This window comes from Hesperophylax consimilis, chromosome 6 (genome assembly GCF_061612785.1).
Source record: "Hesperophylax consimilis isolate HC1 chromosome 6, BYU_Hcon_1.0, whole genome shotgun sequence".
NCBI classification, from domain to species: Eukaryota; Metazoa; Arthropoda; class Insecta; order Trichoptera; family Limnephilidae; genus Hesperophylax; species Hesperophylax consimilis.
The window spans coordinates 14949423-14974946 of record NC_142841.1 but is presented as its reverse complement, the minus strand read 5'-3'; the positions used below and the strand labels follow the sequence as shown (position 1 = coordinate 14974946).

General features: G+C 32.2%; 1 protein-coding gene across 1 annotated transcript; it reads right to left on the bottom strand.

The window, feature by feature from the left end:
• Positions 1-9754: 9754 nt before the first annotated feature.
• On the bottom strand, positions 9755-23841 carry Osi23 (DUF1676 domain-containing protein Osi23). The gene is made up of 5 exons (XM_089633033.1): positions 23713-23841; positions 14171-14358; positions 12412-12557; positions 10775-10956; positions 9755-10273 (listed from the first exon to the last, which is right to left on the bottom strand). Exons 1-5 carry the CDS (start codon positions 23839-23841, stop codon positions 9755-9757), a joined length of 1164 nt encoding a protein of 387 aa, XP_089489159.1.
• Positions 23842-25524: the final 1683 nt, after the last annotated feature.

Sequence of the window (25524 nt, the reverse complement as noted above, 5' to 3'; positions counted from 1 at the left end):
TTTACACAAATATTTAGAACCACTGGTAAAGCGTGAGCGTTAGCAATTATGTAAACATGTCTTAGATATATAATTAATTTGTAGGATCATTCAACGGAAAATTCACATAATCTAACATGGACAATAACACCTACTAAAAGTTTCTGAGAAAAAAGACGCATGTATGCTCAGTGCTCAGGCTTAATGTTATTGACTGACAGATTAGTTGCGTGACATTTACTAATTGTTTAATGGGAAATTAAATACCTGCCGGAGATACAAATCTTGATGATCCTTCGTTGCCTAGAAAACAAATAACAGAAGTAGCTAAGTAATCTCAAGTGAAATTATATAACAAAAGGGGTAACTAACTGGTATTCAGAGTTTGAATTTTTATTTACTTGGTTTTATTATTTCACGGAAATAATCTCGTAATGTACTTCCAATTTGGTTACTCCCATTCAGGAAGGAGAATATCGTGAAAACCTTTCATATCCAAATAAGAGAATAGATGAATTGCAAGACATAAAAATATAACAAAAAGAGAAAATATAACTAAAGAAAAGATTCACATTTATATATGTGGCAATCAAATAGTTATCATAATATTGTATATGTTTTTAGATATTGCTTTAGGCTAATTTTATTTTATTGCCTGTTCCATTTATCTTTAGTATATGCCTGATGATCTCCTATTGATATTCCACCCAGAAAGGGAGAGCACCAGAAGATGACGTACTTATCGGTAGTTTCTCATTTGGGTAGACATCGAAATTGATAGACTTACCCTAAAATAGAAACTGGGTATCATTTCGACTAGCTTGCCACGTGATCATATTTTTGGCGCAGGAGTGTTCGAGAATGCTTTGATTAAACTACGACATATATCGTTTTTTGACAGCCGAAGAGCGCACATTGAAATAAACAGACCCTGCGCTGAAAAATTAAGTTCGCTAAAGTATTGTAAATATTTGCAGGGAAGTACATTGTGGGACTATTATAATATGTGGGTTATTCTAAGCAGGATCTGAATGTTCTTGAACTAAAAATGAGTGAGATGGGTAAATTATAATAGATTTGTAAAAGTGTTTTTATTCCGTCACGCCGATTTGCTTTTGACAAGCCGTGTGCTGACGAATAGTATGATCAGAATTTGAACTGTACAGTTTGAATTCACACACGTCAACTATAATCACGGAGTGCCGTGAGCCGTACAATCGCATCGAAACGTTCGTCTTGTCAAAACCAACGTGTGTACTCTCGCCGGTTATTTATCGAAATAATTCTTTAAACGTATTTTATCGCAACTATCGCAATCCAATTCAACATAACGAGTGCTACCGTACAACGATCACCGTTCCAGTGCTGACAGATAATTCTCTAGATGCAGATTTCGTTCGCCACCCGGTAAGCTGACTGTGAATTAACCTTACAAATTGTGTTATCGCATTCGCCTGTCTGTGTATTATCTTGGTTTGGGCAGAGGCTGGTTTGAGGAAACTCTTTGACCTCTCCAACTGGTCTCTCAACCCGTTGCCTCGCGCCGTCACTACGGCATAACTCCCACTGGAGGGATATATTCATATCTCCGTCACTCCTGGACACACTGACCCCTAAAATTCTACCCAACCCTCACACTTTTTACCTTCCTCTCTTTAAATAATTTTTTTTTAAAGCCGAAATATTGTTTACCCGGTTCGGGATTTTTAGTTAAGTTTTTTATGTAGCCAGCAATTTGCGCGCCATTGTAAAAAAGACTAGTAATTCGTAAGCAGATTTTATTTTCCAGGACTAGAATAGTGATATTCCATTGCGAGTTGTCTGTTTACTGTCTATTAATTTGAATGTCTATGGGTTGTGACTAATGACTTATATTTATGCCCTGGGCCTTTGAGTTGAGTCCATTTTTAGTGAATAATTAAAGAGCTATTAGATATATTTCTATCATGAAACACGCTCACACGACAATTTTTGAATGATTCCTTAATTTACGGCTGTAAAGTTATATTTAAATATAAATTTACAGCTTTAAAAATAAATACATATTTATTTATTTTATAGCTATTTAGACTTATTAAACTTAGCCAGTCGAGGAATTGAGCACACTACGCCAGGGTAGGACCCAAGCGCGATGTCAACTCAGCCACCGACCGGTCGAATATTATGTAGGTACCTATTTCAAGATAGATTATGAGAGGCTTACTTCGATTGAGTCACTATGCCTATTTACCATTTATTAATTTATAACAATACTTCAATATTAGGTATAGATACTTTTATCAATGTGGGTGACAAATTCTAGCGTTTTATTTACTGTTTCCGCGGTTCTGTTGCATTATTTAATATTTTTTGTCATTGATGAATCATGTATTATATTTATATGTGAGATGAAGCAAAAAAAGGGTTCACTTTTTTACCTCCAACTGACCTACACAGCACCCAACGCTCCAACTAAAACTACCAAAACGGATCTACGCGCACCGCTTAGACCTCATGATAAATGCTCGTGCAGAAAAAGCAGAGAAAACTAAGATATTTTTAATAATCAAAGTATGCAAAAAAAACGAAAAAAAATTAAAGAACACATTTATCTATAGCGAGAATACATAATGAAAAAATAGAATAACATAATATGGGTAGGTACATAGTTATCCACATTAACTAGTTGATCTATCTTTAATATTCACGGGTGTAATGTTTGTGTTGGGAATACACGGGAATTAGTGCAAATCCCTCTTATTCCCTGGAATACCATATCAAAGAGTGGTTTACGTATTCCACTCATCTTCCAGACTGAATTATTATTTCCACGGAATCTCTTCACGGTGAAGTAAAGCCTCGCAATTCTGTCGTTGTATAAAAGCACAAAGTGGTGATATATTCTTACGCAGGGTTCCGTAAAAGCCTCCAAGAAAGGATGCAGTAACGTATAGCAGTAACGTATATATAACGTTGCGAGATAATGTTCCTCTTACGCTTCACAAATAACAAGATATAGTTTTGAATTGAGATATGAGCATTTTGCTTCGGGATATATGAAAATTATAGTTAAAATTCATACATTTCATCAATTCCGTATCACAGCATTCGTTTTTTGGAATAGCTTAACTAGCTTCTGCGGATGTTAGTCGAAACTTAGTCGACTCGAGTTATTGTGGTATGTTTAACTCTGTCAGAATCGATTTCAGGTTAATTCAATAATGCTTATCGGTAAAGTTAACCTTGGTGAAAAGTTTGCAGGATACGGAAAAAAACGAATATCTTAAGACGCTTAAAAGTAATTGAAAATGTAGAATGTTTACTGATAATATTAAGTTTTCTGAAGTGATAAAAAATAACATAATTATTAATATTATTACTACGAGAAATTCATGATAGTTGTTTTCTATGTGAACACCGCACCAGAGTGCCAACTAGGCGATTTGATCTATAACATCCCAATTGGGGATTGGGGTTATATAGGAAATTATGGATATTTTGTAAAAAAACATATTATGACGTAAGTAATCGGAGCGTTTTTAAAGTACCTAAAACTGAAACTGTCATGACAAGGAAAGTGGAAGAAGCCCGGGGAAATTTTTACTAAAAACTTTACGAAAAAAGAAAACTATCTGGATCTTTTTCCGGCTCTGATAAAGTATCACTAAATAGTTGTATTAATCCATAGTAATTGGAAATGGAGTACAACGGAAGAAGAAAAGATTACCTCCTCGGTACTATACGAGTATAATAAAGTATTTCATAATCCTCTATAGAGAAACATTCGCTAAAATGTACTGATGAATTCGTATAAAAAAACTATTCATTAATTAAATATTAATGAATAAGATTCATTAATATTTAATTAATTTAAGGCAATTACACAAATCTACGTACAACTCCTTTCGTTGTTGTTTTTCCTCATTATACTATTTTTGTATAAGACATTTTGGTCTGCAGAAGAAAAAAACTGTAAAGAAAACCTTAGTGCGGTTTAATTACAAAGATTAGTCTGACATTATACAGTAAAGTAAAGTACGCCCTAATTTAATTATTTTATTAAAATACACTTTTAGCAAGTTATTTTTTACAATATTAAGACGAATTGTTGGTTTGCGCCCGTACATACGCAATGCGAATATGAATAAGTAAAAACTAAATTCTTTCCAGAAAGGCATACAAATACAATACTGGATTGAAACATCGGTACAAAATTGTTTTTGTATGCCTTTCTTAACAGATTTATACAGACAAAACTATATATTTGTATTTCGTATGTACGGGCGCAAAAAAATTATTTATTTATTTATTTTATTAATACATGATTTAGGGGGTGCATATGGTTTTTGTGATATTTCACCCTCCATGCTAGGATGACCCTGTGTTATGGCGGGTGAATTTAACAGTTTGTACTGAATCTATACATTACTATAATATGAAAAAGAAAAATTGGAAAAATGATGTAATGCTAGTTTGGGTTGCAAGAATAGAATACAGAAGTTAGAGAATTATAAGAAGATGAAAAATTATTAGTAAATTAAATTAAATCAAAAAATTATTATAATCCATCAAAAAATCGTAAATCATAACTTGCAAAAGTGTATTTTAATAAAATAATTAAATTAGGGCGTAGATTATAACGAAAGTCGCGTTTATCCTTAATATCCTCAATTTACATAGTATATAAAATAATATATAATATTATGATTAAAAAAAAGTAAATTAGGCAAACCTGTTTATTTTTACTAAAATAATCATTTTCATCGTCAAATTATAATTATGATACCTATTCAATATTAGAGGTGACTAATGAATTATTTGAAAATATGATTTACATCAATGAATAATTGCACGTGTACACTCATAATGTAAATTAAGGCGACGAATATAATTCTTGTTGAATAACTTCTCTGGTTAATGATTGAATTTAATGTGTTTCCCTAAATATATCAACATTTTTATTCCTTTGGGAACGTGTCTATGTCTAATACTGAACGATAAGTATCACGCCTCGCACAAATAACTTAAAGGCCCTTCTTCCACAGGGATCGCAAGCATCCGGTACGCGACGATTCAAGTATCTTGGCGACTACCGCCATAAATCTGCGCGGAGGTTCGTACGCAGGCGCACGTTGCTGACATTTTGTAAACTCGTCTGTGACGCCAGTCTCCCGCGACCAGCCCGGCGAGTTTGCTCCCATTCAAGTCGTCGAGACTTTAAACATAGCGCCACGTGTGTCAGACATTTTGTAACAATGCGTCTACTTTAGATCAATGCTAGGAACAAAACAGTCTCATAATTGCAGCAGCGACGTTTCCGGATTTGAGTACAAAACGCGTGTATCGGATACTTGCATATCTATTTGGAAGAATAACCTTACACGTACCTAATAGCTAGCTTCCTCTTTCGGGAGCCTAGTATTGTAAGGGGTTTATGAAAGAAACACTTCAAAATATAAGACAGGGCATATTACTTATGTTTCTATCTTCGGCCTAGTAATAAGTTGTGAAGGGCAACCGCTTAGTCTAAACCCAACTTAACTTCCCAAATCTTTCTCTTCCCTTTTTCCATCTTTTGACCCTTAAATATCATAACATTCCCCAAATGGGAATGCCATCGATCAACTGACTTTAGGCAGTCCCTAAGGATCCTCTTTTTGCGCATAAAAAACAAAAAAAAAAATTGAACCGAGATCAACTGACTGGAACCGAGATCAACTGACTGGAAACCAACTAGGCTGACCATCACACCACAAACAATTTAAAGAATGGCAGCATAATTCATTAATGTACTGAAAATTTAAGAATTATGTGTTCTTAAATTTTAGAATGTTACGTAGGTACATTACATTTATATTTTCAATTAAAATTCTGTTTAATTAAACATTCTTATTTTGGTTGTGAGTTGTGATGTGATGTGAGATGAGTGACATTATTTAAACTAAAATTCTTTTCGAAAATACGTAATTATTTTAATTATTAGTATCGGTAGATAAAAAAATGAATTTATGCTGTCATTATTAAAAAAAATTGGTAGCGGAATGGTGTAGTTGCCGTCCTAACTAGTTTTTAATTAAAAATATGTATGCATACTTGCTTTGATTTTTTTTAAATGTGTATTTTTTTATTCTAGTCTGTTATTTTAGTCTGTAATAGTTAATAATAGCACCTAGTAATACAATGCTTAATGTGGATTAATATAGGTGTGGCTTTCTGACGTCCGGTACACTATACATAAATAATGTAATACGTAAAAGGAAACTCGTAAAGTATTTTTACGTCTCACATAATCCAGCAATAAACTTTCATACTTTTTTTACGTCAGCATTCATAAATTATTGTCCATTAAGTTGGGGATGAACAATAAATGAGTGAATTATTCAAGAGGCCTAAATATAGAATTACGAGATCTTTTTTAAGTATTTTATGGTTTTACAAGAAGGTCAACTGTTAAATAAAAGCTGGAAACTTCAAAATTGAAGATTTTAGACTAATTTCTATGAAATACTATTCTTAACAACTTTTTCCTGAATTTATATTTCAAAGATTTAACAGTATATTTTATTGATTAATCTGAAGAGTGCATAGTTAATATTGCCTCAGAAATTATTTTAGGGTAAAACGGAGGCTATAAATATTATTAAAGTGAAAACACAGGGGTGACCCGACTGCCCGAAATCAATTAAAGGACATTTAATGAGAGAAAGCAGGGAAGGGGAAGAAATGAGAAGTACCTGGATGTGTTGGAAATTAAAAATATTGTTAAATTTTTGTAAATTGTTAAATAAATATTTTTTCTTTCTTTCTTTTAAAAAGAAAAACAAACATTCCCTGGTTACAAATAACCTGACAATATTTGAAAATCTTCTACTTCACCACAGTAGGCGAAAAATGTTGCTTGTGTGGTGCAGCCGAGGAATTGAACACCCTCAAAATTGAACACAGATTGGACCCAAATGCGATACCAACTCAGCCACTGACCGTTAGAAAGGTCACAGTTGAAACTTTGATTGAAATGGTTTTAGCCATATTTGGTGAAAAGATTTGAATAGCAAGGTACTTCTCAATTTCTTCTTTTCATCGCCTTTAGCCTCACAACATACCCCAATTGAGGATGCCATAATCCCATTGACTTCGGACACTTGCTCTCGGGAACTCTTCGAAACAAGGTTTAAAAAAACTATAGATTCTTTCGTAATTATCTAACTAGCTGTGACTTATTCAAATACCTCCCCTTCACTGTGACTATCAAACTAGTACTGCGGATCATTTACTATGCTGGTTCTATTTAATTCTCTGAACTTGTTTTTTTTTATTCAATTAATTTAATTTTGCTTTCTTTTCTATGACGTTATCACAAACTTTCCGATATACTCAATTGAAGCGTACCACCTTAAGCCGAGAAGGTCCCACGCTAAAATAAGGTAATCCATTCTGAGAAGTTGGTATATCCGATGTGGTTTATTGCATTAATGAGTCCACTCAGCATCTATTAGCTCTAACCTTACACCGGATAATATGTTAATCTGAAAGTAAACTCTTGTAAAAGCCCATCACTGGGTAAACTAACTTTAGCCGCAAAAGCATCTCATATATATCCGAATAGTTCGTTACCTGGCTAAATATGCTAATTTTATTAATGCTTAAAACGTCTTTGTCCTTTTGCAACCCTTTTGAACCCTTTTTCTATAAAAGAAAGGCTGATATTTTGCAATAATAATGTTTTTAAACTAATTTACTCGAAATTAATTTATAGTAGTGAATCATTATTCATTCGCATCATTGAAGATTTAAAAAGAAAAAGGTACGTAAGAAAAACCTTTTTGAAGTACTGAAAAAGCTATTAATAAAACAAAATCCTGGAGATGAAAGGATTTAGAAAAAGTTTAATCTCAGATAAATTGAGACAATATTAATTTTCTAACTAGTTCTCCACCTCTGAAAACTTTTGTATAACGAAAATTAAAAAATGATTTCATACAAAAAATATTTCGCAAACACTCTTTTCAAAAAACGACAATAATCAGTATCGCAAAAAAAATACTCATAGCGAACAGAAATTTTTCTCGCCCATTTTTTTTTAAACTCATTTCTGTTATAGATGTAATGCACCATATTTTCAATAATAATACCATTCATATTTCTTGAAATTGCTCTCAACCAGTGTATTTGTTTCGCTACTTGTCTCGACAGATAAATTGAATATCTTATTGTTATTTCCACTCCAGAACAAAATCATAAATACAAAACAAAAATCTTATTTAATAATTATTATAAAAATTACAAGCTTTACATATTTCAGTCACTTTGAGATTTTGTGATAAGTTTGATACGAACATTTTAAATCCTTTTAAAGTCATGTATTTGTGAAATAATAAAGCACATCATTTTCTCTTTCTTATCGCTTTTAATTTTTAATTCCATTGAGACTTTCAAAGGAAAACTTTCGTGAAGCTACATTTAAGGATGTGGTTCTAAGCTGAAATAAGCTTTTATCTCATCAATATGTAAATGAATTTGAAAATTGCTTCAGGCATAATTCAAATAGGCCCATAACAGAAAATGCCTTTCATCAGTGTTATAAAATAAGATAACGACAGAATTTTAATAAAGCTTTTATTATTATGGTAGAATTTAATAATAAATTACAATAACCTAGTACATTTTTATCGATGCCAAATAATAAATAATATTTTGGTCGCTAAATTCCAGTTTAATGTAGTGAGTGAGAGAGCACGAGAATGTTAAAATGTATAACAGGTTATTATTTGTGTATTTACTTATATATATTTACTATTGGGCTTTAACATAATTTTTATAAATTAAATTTAGTAAGGTTTAATAAAAATAATTTTTAGTTAGTTTTTTTTAGTTATTATCACACTAACTTGAAAGAATTATTGAAATTTATATACAAGTAATGAAAATTTGAAAAGGTGTTGTGAATACTTGAGGATATGCAAAAAATATGATAACTCGATATTTAAATTAACTAAAATATATTACCTAATATATATATATATATATATGTATATATATATTTTAGGTAATATATATATATATATATATATATATATATATACTGTCATAAAAAATAATTCTTTACAAAACCAGTAAGGAGTAAACCATGTGAAAACATTGAAGTTAATATTATTTATCATTTTCCAAGGGAAAACAGGAACAATAATGTGAAAAACCACGCAACTTGTTTCTAGATAATATGGAACTGTTTATCATTTTCCAGGGGAATACGAGAACATTAATGTGAAAATCCTACAAGTTTTTTCTACATAACATATAATTAATTTTCATTTGCCAAGGAAATGCTAGGATAATAATTTTAAAACCGCGCAGCTTGTTTTAATGTAATATATATTATTATTTATATCTTATTTTTTGATAAGTTTGAATGATGAAAATTTGTTACTTTTTTTAAATAATATGTTAACGGTTTCAAAAAAATCTTTATTTTTTTAAGTGTGTAGGGGGGGGTGATAAATAGGAATAGGGTGGGAAGAGTCACAATAAAGACACATGGTTAAGCATGATTACGTGATTTACATGCCGCTATCATTTTTTTAACTTTATTTTTTGTTGATATCTAAAATTTCTAAGGAACGCAATTTAAAATATGCTTAAAAAAATTTTTTCTTTATTGAAGCTACGGTCAGTTTCTAACAAATGATTAGCAAACTCTGAATAGATATAATTTTGTAAACATTTATCTCATTTTGCAAAGTGAAAAAAAAACCTTTTGCTAAAGCTGGATTTTTAGTTTATAGTCGATGCATAAAGATTATATGAATGGACCGGAGCTTCTCAGCTGCACCTTGTTAACTGGAATATCAATAGTGTACTCAGCGTGAATATCTTGCGAGGGTGCAGCTCCCACCCTGTTTGTCTCCACCGCCCCCACAGCCGGAGCAAACGCGGGGTAAAGTTGCGGATACTGGTTAAAACTTCCCTCGGTAGGTGACATAGATGAAACAGGTGATACGGGAGCCGCGCTATACACCGGGTATACATTCTGAGCTCCGGCGACATTGTATACAGATCTCTTCAATTCTCTATTATTGTCAGGCATCCAAGTCTTTCTATCGCTGTCAAATCGATATTTAATGTAGTCATTTTCATTTTTCTCTTCGAGCAGCGGTGGCGATACCCATTCTTCGAGCTTGTTGATGTGGGCTGGTTGTATATGATGTATTTCGTGTATTTGTTGCATTGGATGGTCGTATCCTCGCTTTTCGTAGGTTTCGAAGGAGGTGGGGGGGAAGGAGTGGTACAGACCATAGTTCAACGGACTAGTAGCAATCTAGAACAGAACATCTATTCGTCTTTATTATTACACGGACAGGGCGATCTTTCATAAGGGTGTCAGACTAACTCGATTATTTCCACAGTCTGTGAAGTTAATGATCAGGTCTTGGCAGCAACAAAGCCATTTAAAGTCAAATTTCTCTATTTTCTTGGGCAACATATTTATCATCAATCTTGTGAGCATCAAAAGGACACTTATCTCAATAAAATATAGTCTGAACATTAGATGCTAAATCAATTCACATAAGTGGCTTGGTGCTTAAAAGACGAATATAGTCTGAACTTTAGATGCTAAATCAATTCACATAAGTGGCTTGGTGCTTAAAGAACGAATGTTCTTTTAAAAAACTGAGGGAATAACTGCAACAAATAAGAAAATCTTTATTATAGTAACAAAAGTCTTCATTGAAAGCGCCAAGCCACCAAATCATAATACTTTACAGAAATTTGAAACAGGTTAATGAATCAAAAGTGGCAATACCTAAAGAAATCCTACCTTCTTCAGTCCTTGAATAGAAGATAGTATTAAGGCCAGTTTGGCTAGTAGGAGAGCTTTTCCGCCCAGGACTGATAAGAACTGGAATCCCATTGGAACCAAAATCATTCCCATAGACATTATTCCAAACATCATCATTTGAACCATTTGGTGACGTCTCCGATGGCGAAATTCGGCTGAAAATAAATCAATCACATTGTTAAATAACCATAAATGTTTTTGTTTATATTAAAAAGTTATAATAGGTCCTTAAATTTGTGACGATTTGAATCGTCTTCAGCAAACAAGACTGACTTATCCCAAGAAAAAAATAAGGATAGTTAAACTAATTTAACTATCCATAAAGCTCGCTCCGATCTGACGCTTGTCTTAAGACTGTATTCAAGTCTCGTAACTGCAATGAGAAAATAAAAGTTGTCCCATCTTAAGTCCTGATTATTAATTATAACAGTTTTCTTAGGTAAATATTGTGCAAGTTTGTAAAGTCCATCCGAAGCATTCCTAGATTCCTAGATAAGTGCAAGCTTTTTTATTTGTGAAATTTTATTTGTGAAAGATGTTTGGAAGTTTCAATTAAAATGAATCATTATCGCTTTGAACGTCATTTTATTCTCTTTTAGAACTCTCAAGATAACTATTCCCAATTGCCTAACTCGAGTAAGAAGGAGTAAAATGGCTTGAAATAGTTGATAACTAGCTTTGTACGAGTTTTTAAATTATGTTTTGTTATATGTTACTATGTAACTTGGAATTTTTGAAATTGTATTAAATATATATAAAAGCTCACGATGGAAATATCTTTGAAAGCCAAAAATTGCGTTGACGTATAATTTTTATATACAATAAGGTGTGCACGCAATTTATAAAGCAAAAGATCGCCGTTCAGAAAACAGATTTCTGCAAAACGTGCAATATTCGCAAATAAGTGCAAGCTTTTTTATTTGTGAAATTTTATTTGTGAAAGATGTTTGGAAGTTTCAATTAAAATGAATCATTATCGCTTTGAACGTCATTTTATTCTCTTTTAGAACTCTCAAGATAACTATTCCCAATTGCCTAACTCGAGTAAGAAGGAGTAAAATGGCTTGAAATAGTTGATAACTAGCTTTGTACGAGTTTTTAAATTATGTTTTGTTATATGTTACTATGTAACTTGGAATTTTTGAAATTGTATTAAATATTTATAAAAGCTCACGATGGAAATATCTTTGAAAGCCAAAAATTGCGTTGACGTATAATTTTTATATACAATAAGGTGTGCACGCAATTTATAAAGCAAAAGATCGCCGTTCAGAAAACAGATTTCTGCAAAACGTTGCTCATTTACATATACATGTTGCTTTATACAGGGTGTCGGGGAGTAAAGTAAGTAAACAACCTCCGGAAAGTAATTTCACATGATTAAGGTAGTAAGCAGGTACAATAGTTTAATTGTTTGTATGGAGAAAATAATATTGTTCTTGGAAAAAAACAATAGAATTTCAAAAAAAAAAAAAAATCTTTTTACTTCTAGCATCATGTAGAATCACCTCCCCAAGTTTGTGTACTTAACCCCCGGCACCCTGTTTTATTATTTATATATGTTTTAATTGGTCTGTTTTTGTTTGTTGTATTATGTAGTATATTAATCAGTATATTACCGATTTCTTGTTTTTCCTCGGAGTTTTGCAGATTAATCCTCAGAACGTGCGTATTGAAAACCCGTGCCATTCTGTCAAGCACCAAATACCTCCAGTCTCCCTTCTCAATCATTTCCTCTGTCAATGTGCCAAATGTCTTAATTCTGAAATAAAAATTACAACAAAAGTTATATTACAAACTGTACAACAACAAACTGTATCGAGTTTAAAGAAAAAGTTATTATTATTAATATTTTTTCTTCAATATGTATTGAATTTTCCTTTAATAAATAGCGAGAATAAAATCACAGACACCTAAAATTCACAGAAATGTGATGGAATCCTGCTTCAAAGGTATTAAATTTATGGTGGTCGTGAATCGGACCTAAAACTTAAGAGTTGTGATAATCATGAGTCTTTGATGTAGTGATGACTAGGGCACCATTAATTAAGTTAGATGAGAGAGACCAAAGAATGGAATGGAAAATTTATGGAAAAAATGGAAAATGGAAAAGAAATATTTTTGTAAGTTAAAAATCTCTTTTCTTAGGATTTATGGGTAGGCATGTGATATTAAAAGGAATCTCAGATGTATATAAAAATTGTTTTATACAATAATTCGTAACGTTTAAAAAAATATATATTCTTTTTTACATATCAAACTTTGAACTCCGAGACAAGCTTTGTGGATTTATAAAATGAAATGTATTTTTATCACAATTCAAACATGATTCGATCATTAACAATGTTAAAGCGTTCCACAGAAAACATAAAAATATTTCAATAAAAAAGTCTTAAATGTATTAAAAAATAAATCATTTATCGTAATAAGAAATCAAAACAATGAAAAGATTGGTGTAAGAAATTTAAAAATAATTATTTTTAATTAAGAAAATGGCAAGCTTCCAAAATAATACTGCTTCCGACGCCATATCTATATACGTAATATAACGCAATAACGAAAGGAACCCGAAAAGCACTTTTTGAATTATTTTCTTTAATATTTGAATTGGTTTTTTTAAGTGTATTAAACAAAACACAGCAGTTGTTTTGACTAATGGCTTATTGAAAGGGAAACAAAAGTTAGTTCAGAGAAAAAAAGAGTGGGCATACAAAAGTGTTTGTGAAGGGTTTCGGATTGTTTTGACGTTAGAGTTATGTGTTCTGAAAATGATTTAATAAAAATTGTTGGAGTTATTAATTAATTACGAGGACTGGAACTGTCAACAAGTTTATTACAACAAGTTTTGTGATTGTGAAAAATGACGCTGTAAATATATGAAACATTACTTCATTTTAAAATTTGTTCTCAGTGTTTTGTAGAATCTGTTTCTCAATTCTCAGTTTATGCCTCTGCTCAACTAACGCAATGATAAATCAATCGATTTTGAGGTCGTAGCTCACATTGTTTTTTCTGTTTCCTGTATTTTGTAAACTGTCGAATAATTATATACTACATAATAGTCCTCCGTTCGTTTAAAACAAAATAAATATAAATGAAAAAAGTAAATTCTTTTACGCTTCATTAAAGCACGCAACAGGTTTTTTTACTATTAAAATCTAGCACAAAATATGCATTATTTTTACAAAAAGTTCATTTTAAATAAAAGTATAAATTCACGGTAATTTGGCCTAAAATGGAACAAGCTGGTCAATGTTTGTTTAAATATTGATCCGAGTTATTTTAAAGTGACCAATTGTATTATTAAAAAAGGAATGTTAATGGTATGTGTTTTCATAAAATATTTACCTACCGAAATTAAAAAAATCAACTCACTCATTTCGGCCGAAAGCTTTTCCTTGCTTGTCAATTTTTTCAAAACGAACTAGCTGGAAACCCTGTACCAGAGGGATGATGTCTAAACTGAGGCTGCGATCCAGAGCAGTAAGGGTTTTCCTCTTAGCGCAGAGTACCATATGAGAGAAGAAGTCCTGATTGTAATTTTTGTTATCGTTCTCGACGAGCTGTAGAAAAAACACATTGAAAGGCATATTTTTTATAAATAAACGTTTTACAGATCCAATGGCTGTCGGCTCTAGGGAGCGCAAGATATATATTATGAACGTTACTGATTTTTTTAAGAAACGTTAAAATTTCTCATAAAAGCAAAGAAAAAACCAAGCTTAAGAATACCGTATGGCAACATTTAAATAATACTAGCTTTACTACCCGGTTTCACCCGAGTTTCATAACATTTTTAAAAATTATTTTTCGTGTCTTCTGAAAAATTGAAAATAACAACAAAAAAAAAGGAATTTAACACAAATTTTAATTACACCAGAATTCTCAGTACGAAAATGTTTGATGCATGTTATAATCCGATCTCATTTAGCGTAAAACTATTTTAGAAGCCAAATTTTAACATCGAAGTTTTCTTGATATCACGTGTCGTTGAAGTCACGTGGTGCTAGCTTAAGTCATAACGACATCGCACAACTTCACCCAGTGAACATGCATTATGCACGAGAGTTATACTTTTATGTAATTTAATTGTTTCATTAAATGTTTTAATTATTAAAGTGCATTTGGCTATATACAATTATTTTAATTGAAGAATAAGATAAAAATCTAAACAAAGCCTAAAACGGAACAAGACACAGAAAATATAAAAAATATCGGTCGTAACTGGAAATCAAACCCAGGATCTCTGTCTTGCCAAGACAACGACTCTTACCATTCAGCCATTGTGACCTGATTTTTTAATGTCAGTCAAATGTCAATTAATGTCAATTTCGTATTTCAATCTCTGAATTTACATTACTATCCACAACTATTTTTCCCTTATTTTTGGCTGCTTTTTTTTTGTACGATTACAAAGTTTTAGGAAATTTCTTTTGAACCCTAGATAGTGTCTTGGATAAATCTATACGATAAATACTTAAAAGAATGTTTTTATGTAATATAACTACAACACAATGGCGTCAAAGTAAAACTGTTATTTTAAATAAAATATTGACAGATATTATTGCCTTCACTGCGCATAAATCGTCTGTTTTGCACACTCAAAAGCATAAGTTATTTGTGGCAAATTCGTAACTCACCCTTTACATACCGTTGAATGAAACAGATTATCACTTTTCTTAGAACGGTTTCTAGTATACAATATAAAAAAGTAAGCATTAAGATACATTCAAGAGATATAATATTGTTTTGAGATTTTCAAGGCCAAAAGTATTAAAGTGATTCATTTTGGGAGTATTTTGCCGTATTACGCTACCTCCTTCTTTAGCCAACGTTTAGGACAGCCTTACAGTGTCCATCTTCAGGGCAGATGTGTAATAAAAGATTGTTGTGAAGTGTATGCTTATGTATTTAGATGTGATACCGTGTTACCAGCTCCAATCCTGTAAGAACCTGTATTACCGCATTATTTAAAATAGTTTTCTTCGTTTAGTTTTTGTGCAGTTATCATCAATTAGCGAATATCAATAACTACTGAGCTTTGCCAGTCGCCTTTTTGAGTCTTCCCAGCACCTTAGGGACAAATACAAAGTACTGGCCATTTTCAATTTAATTCTCATCAGAAATTTCCGATTTGTCAGGATGGCGAGTTTACATGCTGGAAAATGCTCTGATATCCTTTGAGAGGTCGTCTGTTCAGTCTGGCCTACATAAACCTCGTCTCATCCGGAATAGGAATTTTAATAATAATTTAAAAGGTTTATATTAATACGCATTAACATTTTAATCATCGATAAAAAAATTACTGTCTTTTTATTAGCCTAGTTATTTTTTGTGCTGATGTATATTTCGTAAATCTATATTCATATATATATATGAATAAAGATTTATTTATTTATTTATTTTTACATTTATTACATACAAGATATACAAATATAAAAGGAAGCTTTGACTGTCCAACTAGGAAGTTTCCCGTTTTAGGACAGTCAAATATTTAAATTTGTTAATAAACATTATAATTAATATTTTAAAAGTCTAATTACATTTTCAGGGAATAAAATGAAGAGCTGGGTGCAATAACAAGTTAAGCGCTCACAAGCTGTTTTTGGTAAATCCGAATATCCAATCCCTTTTTAATCTGTTGGGTAAATACTCGTATTACTGATGTAGATTTTAAATAGACGTAGTTACACATAAAAGTTTAAACACTAGTCACAAGTAAATACAATAAATACAATGTATTTGTTAAACTCTTGAACGCGTTTGAGTCAAAAGTTCAATTTTCATCATAAGCTGTTGATCGAGTTGCATCGAGCTCCTCAATTAAACGTTGCTATGCGGAAAGCGGGCAGCCACAAAAAAACTCGATCTGAGATAAAAGCACTGTTTAAAATATAATATAAATTCAATAATCAAATCTATACAACACCCAGAATGTTTTTTACTTCAAAAAGTTAAAAATAAATTATTTTTAAGTTAAAGTGTATATATCGGTATTTTTTCAGGTTTGGCTGTTTTTTGCAGAACTTTAGTTAGTATATTATAAGATCTGCAATCAACTGTCTGACCTGACTATATGAAATATGCATTCTGCAGAAAATAGCCAGAGCTACCAAAAACACTTAATTTGCTTGCGCCGTGAACGTTTTCTGCTGCTTGGGTAAATGTTCACTGTTCAAATGTTGGGTTTGACTGTTTTCTTTTGAAAATTTTTTGACAAATAGCCACAACAGTGTTTTAAGTGCCGTGGACCGTTTGTGTCCATTTTAATGGGTTTTTTCGTGATCAAAAAATATTTCTGATTTTTTGTATGAACGCGACATGGCTGGTATATATATATAAAATAGAATTGACCTAATTGCCAAAATTGTAGACTGGCTGCTTTCTGAATAACCAAGTTTAGTTATGGTTATGCGCTATAGCTGTTTTTCCCTTCGAAGCCAGTGTCAACTTGAAATACTATCGGGTTACCAAAACAAACACGGAAAGTCAAAGAAAACCGATATCACTTAGGTCAATTTGACACATCCAATAATATAATAAAATTAAAATGTGAAATTAGACACGTCTGTTACCTGGATGAAAGAAAATTAATGGACACCGTCTATCCGATAGTTTTTACTAGCAACAGAAGTCACACCTCGTGTGACTATCTCTCTCTCTCTCTTTCTCTCTCTTTTTCTCTCTCTTTGGAATTACTGTACACTCAAAATCGAATTCGATTGTTCTATATTTTTTGGCTTGCTGATAATATTCTCCATATTAGAAACTGTTTCTCAACGCTGCAGTTGAAGTAAAATTCTATCAAACAACATATACCTTTTCTATCTTTTATAAACGACTTATATATTAATACCACATATCATAATGTAATCTGGCAGGGGGAGGGGGGACGTGTGGAGGGGTGGAGTACGGAGACGGCTCAAATGTCGATAAGTCACGCTCCGTCCGTGGGGTAAAATTACACTGAACTTTGAAGCACGAGGGTTAAAAATAATGCTAAAGTTCCTTATCCGATACAAGATATTTTTATAATGGAGAGGGAGTCTTGACAGAATGTGAAGCACGGGAAATCCAGTGAGGCTCACATTCCTAAAACATATTTTATTAAAAAAACTTGTAATGTATCAATAAAATAACAGAATTTCGTAATTGATAAATTTAATATACTAGTGGGCCCGGGCAGAAGATGTTCTACCACAGACCCGCCTACTATGTAGACCGCATTTTATATAGACCTCATTTTATGTGGACCGCCTTTTATCTGTTGTCGCTGTTGTCAGATATTTTAGATATTTTTGGCATACATATAATACATGCGCAAGTCACATCCATCATTTGACGTTTCATTTCATATTGATCATTTCATCAGATTGTGATTACTGTTCAGAGTGTTCAGTACGATAGAAAAAAACTAAAAATTCGACCGGTACCGTTATATACTCCTAAAATTGCTTTGAAGTATAATTCTTTCACGGTGTGACAGATTGCCATAAATTTTTTTGGTGAACAATTTTTTGTTCCAATAATCTGTCTTTTGTATATATGAATAGATAAAGCTTACATCTGTGAGAAATAGTTAGGATGCGGACGTATTCTCCAATTAATGTTTTACTGTCATGTTCATTACCGTCTGTATCTGTGTTTTCTCCAATAAAAAAATTATATTTACATATATATATATTTTTAAATATAAATGAATTTCGACCCTTTTTCAAATAAAAAATCGGTATAATCGCAATAAAAAGATATGGGGGTGATTAGAAAAGTTAAAATTTGTGGTTGTATGCTTATTTGGATGATAAAGCTGAAAAAAATGTTTTTAATATCTTTTAGAGATTTACAACAGCGCCAATCATCGGATCCAAAACTATCCTTTGTTTCAAGTTGAAACCAATCATACACATTCGCAAATTTTCATTTAAATCGGTTGGGCGGTTTCGGAGATTAGCGTGTACGAACACAGTGACATGTTATTTATTAATTAAAAATAATAAATAGTAAGCTTGCGGCACGTTCCAGAGTAGAAGATACTATCAGGTCTGCTGTTATTAGGAATTGAAACGATACTTGAAATGGCTTTAGCCCTATTTGGTTGCTGGATCTGAGTAGCCAGGTACTTCCCCACCTTCATACCGCCACACAAGGGGTCGTGAGGAAAATAATATCCCTCAGGGCGTTGCCATCATTGGAAATTCTGTGTGGAGGGTTTGAGATGGGAAGCAGTGAAAATAGGTTGTGGAAACGACCCGTTCTCATGCGAAAAATGTCAATTACGTAAAATGTTGGGCACGGCGTTTGGCTTTTTTCCGGATTATGCACCTCTGCTGAAGGGACCAATGAGGCTAGTTACTCGGAGCATCGTCCTTTGAAATAACGACAAAACAAGGACAGCATTCCCAGCTGACGCCCGTGCAATCCATTAATCCGTATTAAGATATGGAAGTCTATCAAAAGAACCTACCGTTTCTGAAGCAAGGATTTTTTAAAGTATTTAGGAGCTCCAGGCGGTGGATGCCAAATTCAAAAGTATTGTTTTTTAAGTTTATGTGTGCCCTGTACAGTACGCCCAGCTTCCGAGATGCTAACTTGACTTTGGCTTCGATAGAGTCTCAGTTAATATTGGCGGAGAAGGGAAAAGAACAGGGCTAGAATAGATATAGGGCAAGTAATGCCCTGATTAGAACCAACCTCCGATAGAAGAAAGAATCTAATAAACCATATATCAATCTAACAAACCAGTCAGACAAGTAAATACATTTCACAAGTCATTTTCCTGTTAAAAAATGGGACGGCAGGCTTATAAAGAATGAATTGAAAGAGTTCCTATCAAAGAATAAGTCAAAAGCGACTGTTTTATTAGGACGTCGGAACACGTGTTCATATGTGTATATATATATATATATTTATATATAAACTGATATTGATATTGACATACTGACATTTTCACATTCCGTCATGATATATATAGAAAATAAAACGTGTTCTCGATATATTCTGAATGACTAATATTTTATCAGGAAGTTGACATGCTGTAACTTTTTAACAGGATAGTTTCTTCCGTGTAGTAACAAAGTGTAAAAAGCAATAATATTTTACATTTACAGTCTTAAATACTTACATCCAATTAAAAGAATGGAGAAATCTAAGTATGTATAATGGATATTTTGAACATAGTTCGCAGATGTAATGATATGTAGGAATTGTTCACTATTACTACAGAAGTAACTCATTTTCCAATAAAAAGTGACTAACTAATACCTGACAACGCAGGAGATTAGGCTTTTTTACTTACTGAACAATTGAAAAATATGGTAAATAAACCGGCTTTGTCAAATTTATAGTCAGTTTAGTGGATATTTAAAAAAATAAACTTAAGCTTACTAAGCCAGCTATATAATTATAAAATAATATTAAATTGATAATATTATATTGGTCTTATGACCAATACGTTGACCTACACTAAAATTATCTATTGAAAAATCTGTTAAATCTCATTGCCCCAGAGCTCACAAATATAGAATTTCTTCAGTTCCAGCACAAAAATTTTCTTCCTGAAGACAGACGCAGTTAGAATTTTAAATCTACCGGTGAACAAACTGCTATGTTTTAACTAGCAATAGATGCATACTTATTGTGTTTGTTCATTGTACAACAAACATGTGTCACAGTTCAATGAACCAACTAGCTACAATTAGAGGCGCTACTGCGTACGAATATCTCGTTGAAACTTGTTTCACTATTAGAATGAGATAAGCGGCACGCTTAGACCGGATTCGATAGTTTTAGTTAGAGCGTTGGGAGAGTTGGAGGTCAGTTGTACGTAAAAAAGCAGAACCAATTTTTTCGATGCATGTCTCATCTAAATATAATACATCAAAGGAACCAACACATTCCTGAAAATATTTATTGTGACAGTGTTTATATCAATGCTTGACAAAAGGTGCGTCGTGGGCGGTTTTATAAAAATGCAATTAATTTCTTTTTTTTAATATTGTGCTTTGATTGTAAATGCCTTGCTTAAAAACGTTGTGTAAATATTACGCGGCGCGTAAGGTGAAAACAGTTAAAAACTTTACTTATTACCATGGCGTTTGTTCGGTTAAAACGGTCTTAAACAAGTTTTACCAACCAAACGTTGATAAGGCGTGTAAGAATCTAATAAGAAAGACGGTTAATCTACGAGAAATAGTTAGATGCAAGCACATTTTTAGTAATTGTTTTTATTTTTTTTTAACTCTACCTCTATCTGTGTTTTCTCCATAAAAATAAAAATAAGTGCCTTTACAGTCCAATAATAGTAATATAACGAAGGGCCCTAGGTATAGTAGTTTCTTCACAAATCGGGTACAATCCACATGAATTTTGAAGTTTTTTTGGAGTTTTGTCAGAAAATGTTCTGATAAATTGATAATAAAAACTAAAATTGCGTATTCTTATATTGGAAAATCCAAATTTCCTGGATGATTTATGATAAAACTACAAAGAAAAAACTTTAAACTTCGCTCGCGTAAAGTAAAATAACCAACTTGCAGATTAACTTCCGTAAACTATTTCAAAATAATAAAAGATTTTTAGAATCTAAAAGGACTTACAAAAATCGATAGAATAACTTCTCAATCATTGTTAATTTTTCTCGGAACTATGCTTTTTAAAATGCTTAGAAAAACAGATGATATCAAACACACATAATTAATGCTTATCAATATGCCGCTACCACTTTTTATGGGAAACTATACAAGAGTCACAACTGCTCCCAGTGGAATCTGGAACCAGTGGTACCTATGGTATCCCCAATATTATTGCGAGGTTGCGGGTAATGGAAATGGAAATGAGATGGGGGAGAGAAGTTGTCAAAGTACCATGCTATTCATATCTGGCTACCAAATACGAAAAGCCATTTTAAGCAACGTTTTAATTCTGAATAGTGGACAAACACCAGGGCGATACTGAGATTATCTTCCACTATGGAACGTGCCGCCAATATACTATTATTTTGAATGAGTCTATTTTGAGATAACATAAATGTACCGGGACTAGTAGAGAGCCTTACCCCTCGACTATGAAGGCCATCTTATATAAATCTATTGGCAGCTGATATAAATGCGAAACAATGCAAATTTAGGAAAGTGGTAAAGCTATCTCTTTACAGGGTGTGCTCATTTCACAAAAAAAAAAAAATCTTTTTCCTTTCATTATTTGAGCATTTTTCTCCCCATTGGCTGCAGCCCAGAAAACTCAATATCCCATTACAAAATACAGAACATAAATATATTCTACGAACCTGATATATTCGTGTACTAATTTTGAAATTCTATAAACATCAGAATCACGAAGCATGTATAAGATCGATCCTTGATGAGAAATGTAATATTTATTGTTGATGAATCTCGTATTAAGTGGTTACTTTGATTCTGAATATAATATTCCTATTCTGAACCAAGTTGTTACACCTCAGAAACTCATTAACATCAGTTCTTGAATTAAGTACGTTATAATTAATACTAGGATGAGCGTATTTCATTGTAGGTTAGGGAATATTATTATCGCGATATACCTATGTGTATTTAAAAATATACATGTTTGTTGTAATCCATTACACATAATATCCCCCTTACTTTACCTTACAACCAAATTTTCTACTAATTGTTTTTTATATTATTTTTGTAACTACTGTGCTTTATCTGTGTTTTCTCCATAAAAATAGGTGCCATTACGGGCCAATAATAGTAGTATAACGAAGGGTCCTAGGTATAGTAGTTTACTTTACATTTTTAGTATAGTAGGGTACTTTACATGTTAATTTTTAATGTTTTTGGAGTATTGTCAGAAAATCTTCTGATAAATTGGTATTAAAAACTAAAATTGCGTATTATTAAATCTGAAAACCCAAATTTCTTGGATGATTTACCTGGTTTAAGGTCTGATTTACCAAACAAATGTTGAACGGGCGGAAAGGAATCTAATTAAAAGTTGAAATTTGTAATAAAGTAATATAATTGTAATATGTATTTAATTTGACAAACGGTTCGTTGAAGGTTTTTTGGAGTTTTGTCAGAAAATGTTCTGATAAATTGATATTAAAAACTAAAATTGCGTATTATTAAATCGGAAAACCCAAATTTCCTGGATGATTTACTAGGTTTAATGTCTGATTTACCTAACCAAACGTCGAACGGGCGGAAATGAATACAATTAAAATTTGAAATTTGTAATAACGTAATACAAATGTAATATGTATTTAATTTGACAACCTTTATTTACTGTTCAAGCTGTGGACCTTTTAATAAACGAATCAATTATTATTTGTTGGTATATTACTTTGGCAATGAGTTTTATAAAGGTAGAAGGTACTTACAGAGGTGGAGGAATATTCACTTGTTGGGATGCTAATTTCACTATAGTTTTATAGCTAAACTTTATTTATTGTGATGCGTTTGTGATGATTTGTATTGCTATGCGATGCGTTATAGGTAATAATGTTCACTTCGCGTTGCGGTAATTGGTTTTAGAGTGAATCCCGGACACAGAGGAGAGGTATGAAGGAGAGGAAAACGGGGTTCGGGAACAAAATTCATTGCCAGTAAAATGATTCTCTATGAATTAACAATTAGCCATTATTGGCGTAAACATTTACGCGCACCATTTCTTTCAAGAACCGAGTAGAAATGGATATTAATGTTATAGATACGATACCAGCCAACAGTCTAAATGAGATAAGTGCTTTGAAACTAAGGTTTAATTTGTTTAATATCAATGTATTATGTCAATACGAAATGTTTTATTATTATTTCTCAGAACATCAACAATTTACATTTAACACGCATGAATTTGGAACTATATTAGACACCAGATCAGAGCGCAATTTGGGTAAAATACAATGTACATATTTTAAAATTATTAATGTTTATTCTTACGTTCTTGGAGCAATCTTTCCACAGCATCCTCGCAGTGTCGGCTCCGTCCAGCCACAGATCCGCTATAAAGTTGTTAACGTGGTCCATGGCCGGAGCGAGACGAGGATCTCGCGGCTCGCTGTTGTTCATCTCGGCGGAAATTAAACCGTAGCTTCCAAAAACTAACAGTGAAGTTATAAGATTCATGATGTGCATCTTTTTTCTGGTTATGCAATTTTATGTTTCGGCAGTTATGTGGTGGCCTGAAAAAAATATAGTTATAAGTGTATGGACATTCTTTACATTTATCTTTTTTTACTTAGCCAGTAAGTATACTTATCTGGGGAAAAACCATTGTAAAATATTATGTATACTCTACCAATTGCGCTACGTTGTCTTATTCAAAACTCGCCAAATTATTAAACATTTACTGGTATTTTTCAATCAACAATTATGGCTTATTAAATTATTTGCAATCGGTAGAGCACCTGACCGGAAATCAGAAGGCTGCGGGTTCAATTCCCGTCAGCGGCGTGTATTTTTTCTCGGAAGATTTTTTCAATGAATACAGGTGTTTCAGGCTAATAATTTTTTCTTAAAAATAATACATTATACTGTGAACTATGCATAAAAAACCATGTCTCTCAAACATTAGTTTATCACTAAAATTACTAATTATAAATTTTAGATTAGTTAAATATGTAAGTTTCAATTAATTCATAAGATGATCCCATTCCGCTGCGTTTGGTGTCTTAGCAGAGGTGCCCGGGTTCATGCCATGAGGTTTATCTTGATTAAACTACTGTTTTTTTATGAAACATTATAACCAACCTTTTCGACTTAGGCAGATGGAAACCATAATATTCTTAAAAATAAAAATAAAGTGTAGTCAGGTTTTTGCGTTTCGAAAATAAAAATGAAAACAGGAAAAATAAAACTTTAACGCTGTTTTTATGATTTATTCTTTGACGTATTTATGTAGTTATGAAATTGGCTTGCTTTAAATTGATTATTTTTCTTGTGATATGAAAACATGACTGAGGTAAGCGACAACCATTGTTAAAATACTACTTTCACATGTAGCACTGTTTCAATTTGTTCTGTCATTAGATTTGCGATTCCACATGTTCCCTTAAATCTTAACTAACTAGCACAAACTAACCATCACGCCGTTTCCCCGAAGGGGTAGGCAGAGATAACGGACCACCAAACAACTCGGTCTTGGCACACACTCCTTGCCTCATTCACATTCATACATACTCTTCTATTAAATCTTTTTTATATCTAAATTTACCTGATAATTTAACTCAAGGGCACTTTATAATGCTATAAAATAGTCTAAAACTACCCTTAAATACTAAGCAACCAACGTGGATTGATGAAGACTTCATACCAATCAAAACTCGGTTTTACATATTTACATACGCCACGAACCGATGTTAAAGAGATTCAGATTTGAGGGATAAACTGTCAAAGAATTATTGAAGAAAATCTAAATCTACACAAAATTTTATATTCAAGGGAAGAAAGATTTATGTATAAAAATACACTTTTGATATTCATAAAGATTCTGATAACTCGACTGGAAATAAATCAGCTAAGATAAATATAAAATATCTAATTGATTTTAAACATTAACTCGCTAGGGTCCCTGAGACTGAAACCCGGGTGCTATAGCAGCAAAACAATAATAAAGTTGTTGTAAAGCGGTTTTCACTAAAAGCACACGTATAATCCTTTTTTTATTTCGTACGTATAATAAGTTAACGTTCGTGATACACACGAATTAATACTTCCTTTCAGAATACTTTTAGAATTCTCCTTAAGAGCCAC

Excerpts from the sequence above, each read along its gene's own strand:
- Osi23 (XM_089633033.1), bottom strand. The coding sequence starts at position 23,841 with ATGAACAACAGCGAGCCGCGAGATCCTCGTCTCGCTCCGGCCATGGAC. Across the intron at positions 14,359-23,712 it reads GGAAAGATTGCTCCAAGAAC|CTCGTCGAGAACGATAACAA; the intron begins GTAAGAATAAAC and ends TTTTTTCTACAG. Across the intron at positions 12,558-14,170 it reads AAAGCTTTCGGCCGAAATGA|AATTAAGACATTTGGCACAT; the intron begins GTGAGTTGATTT and ends TTTTTATTTCAG.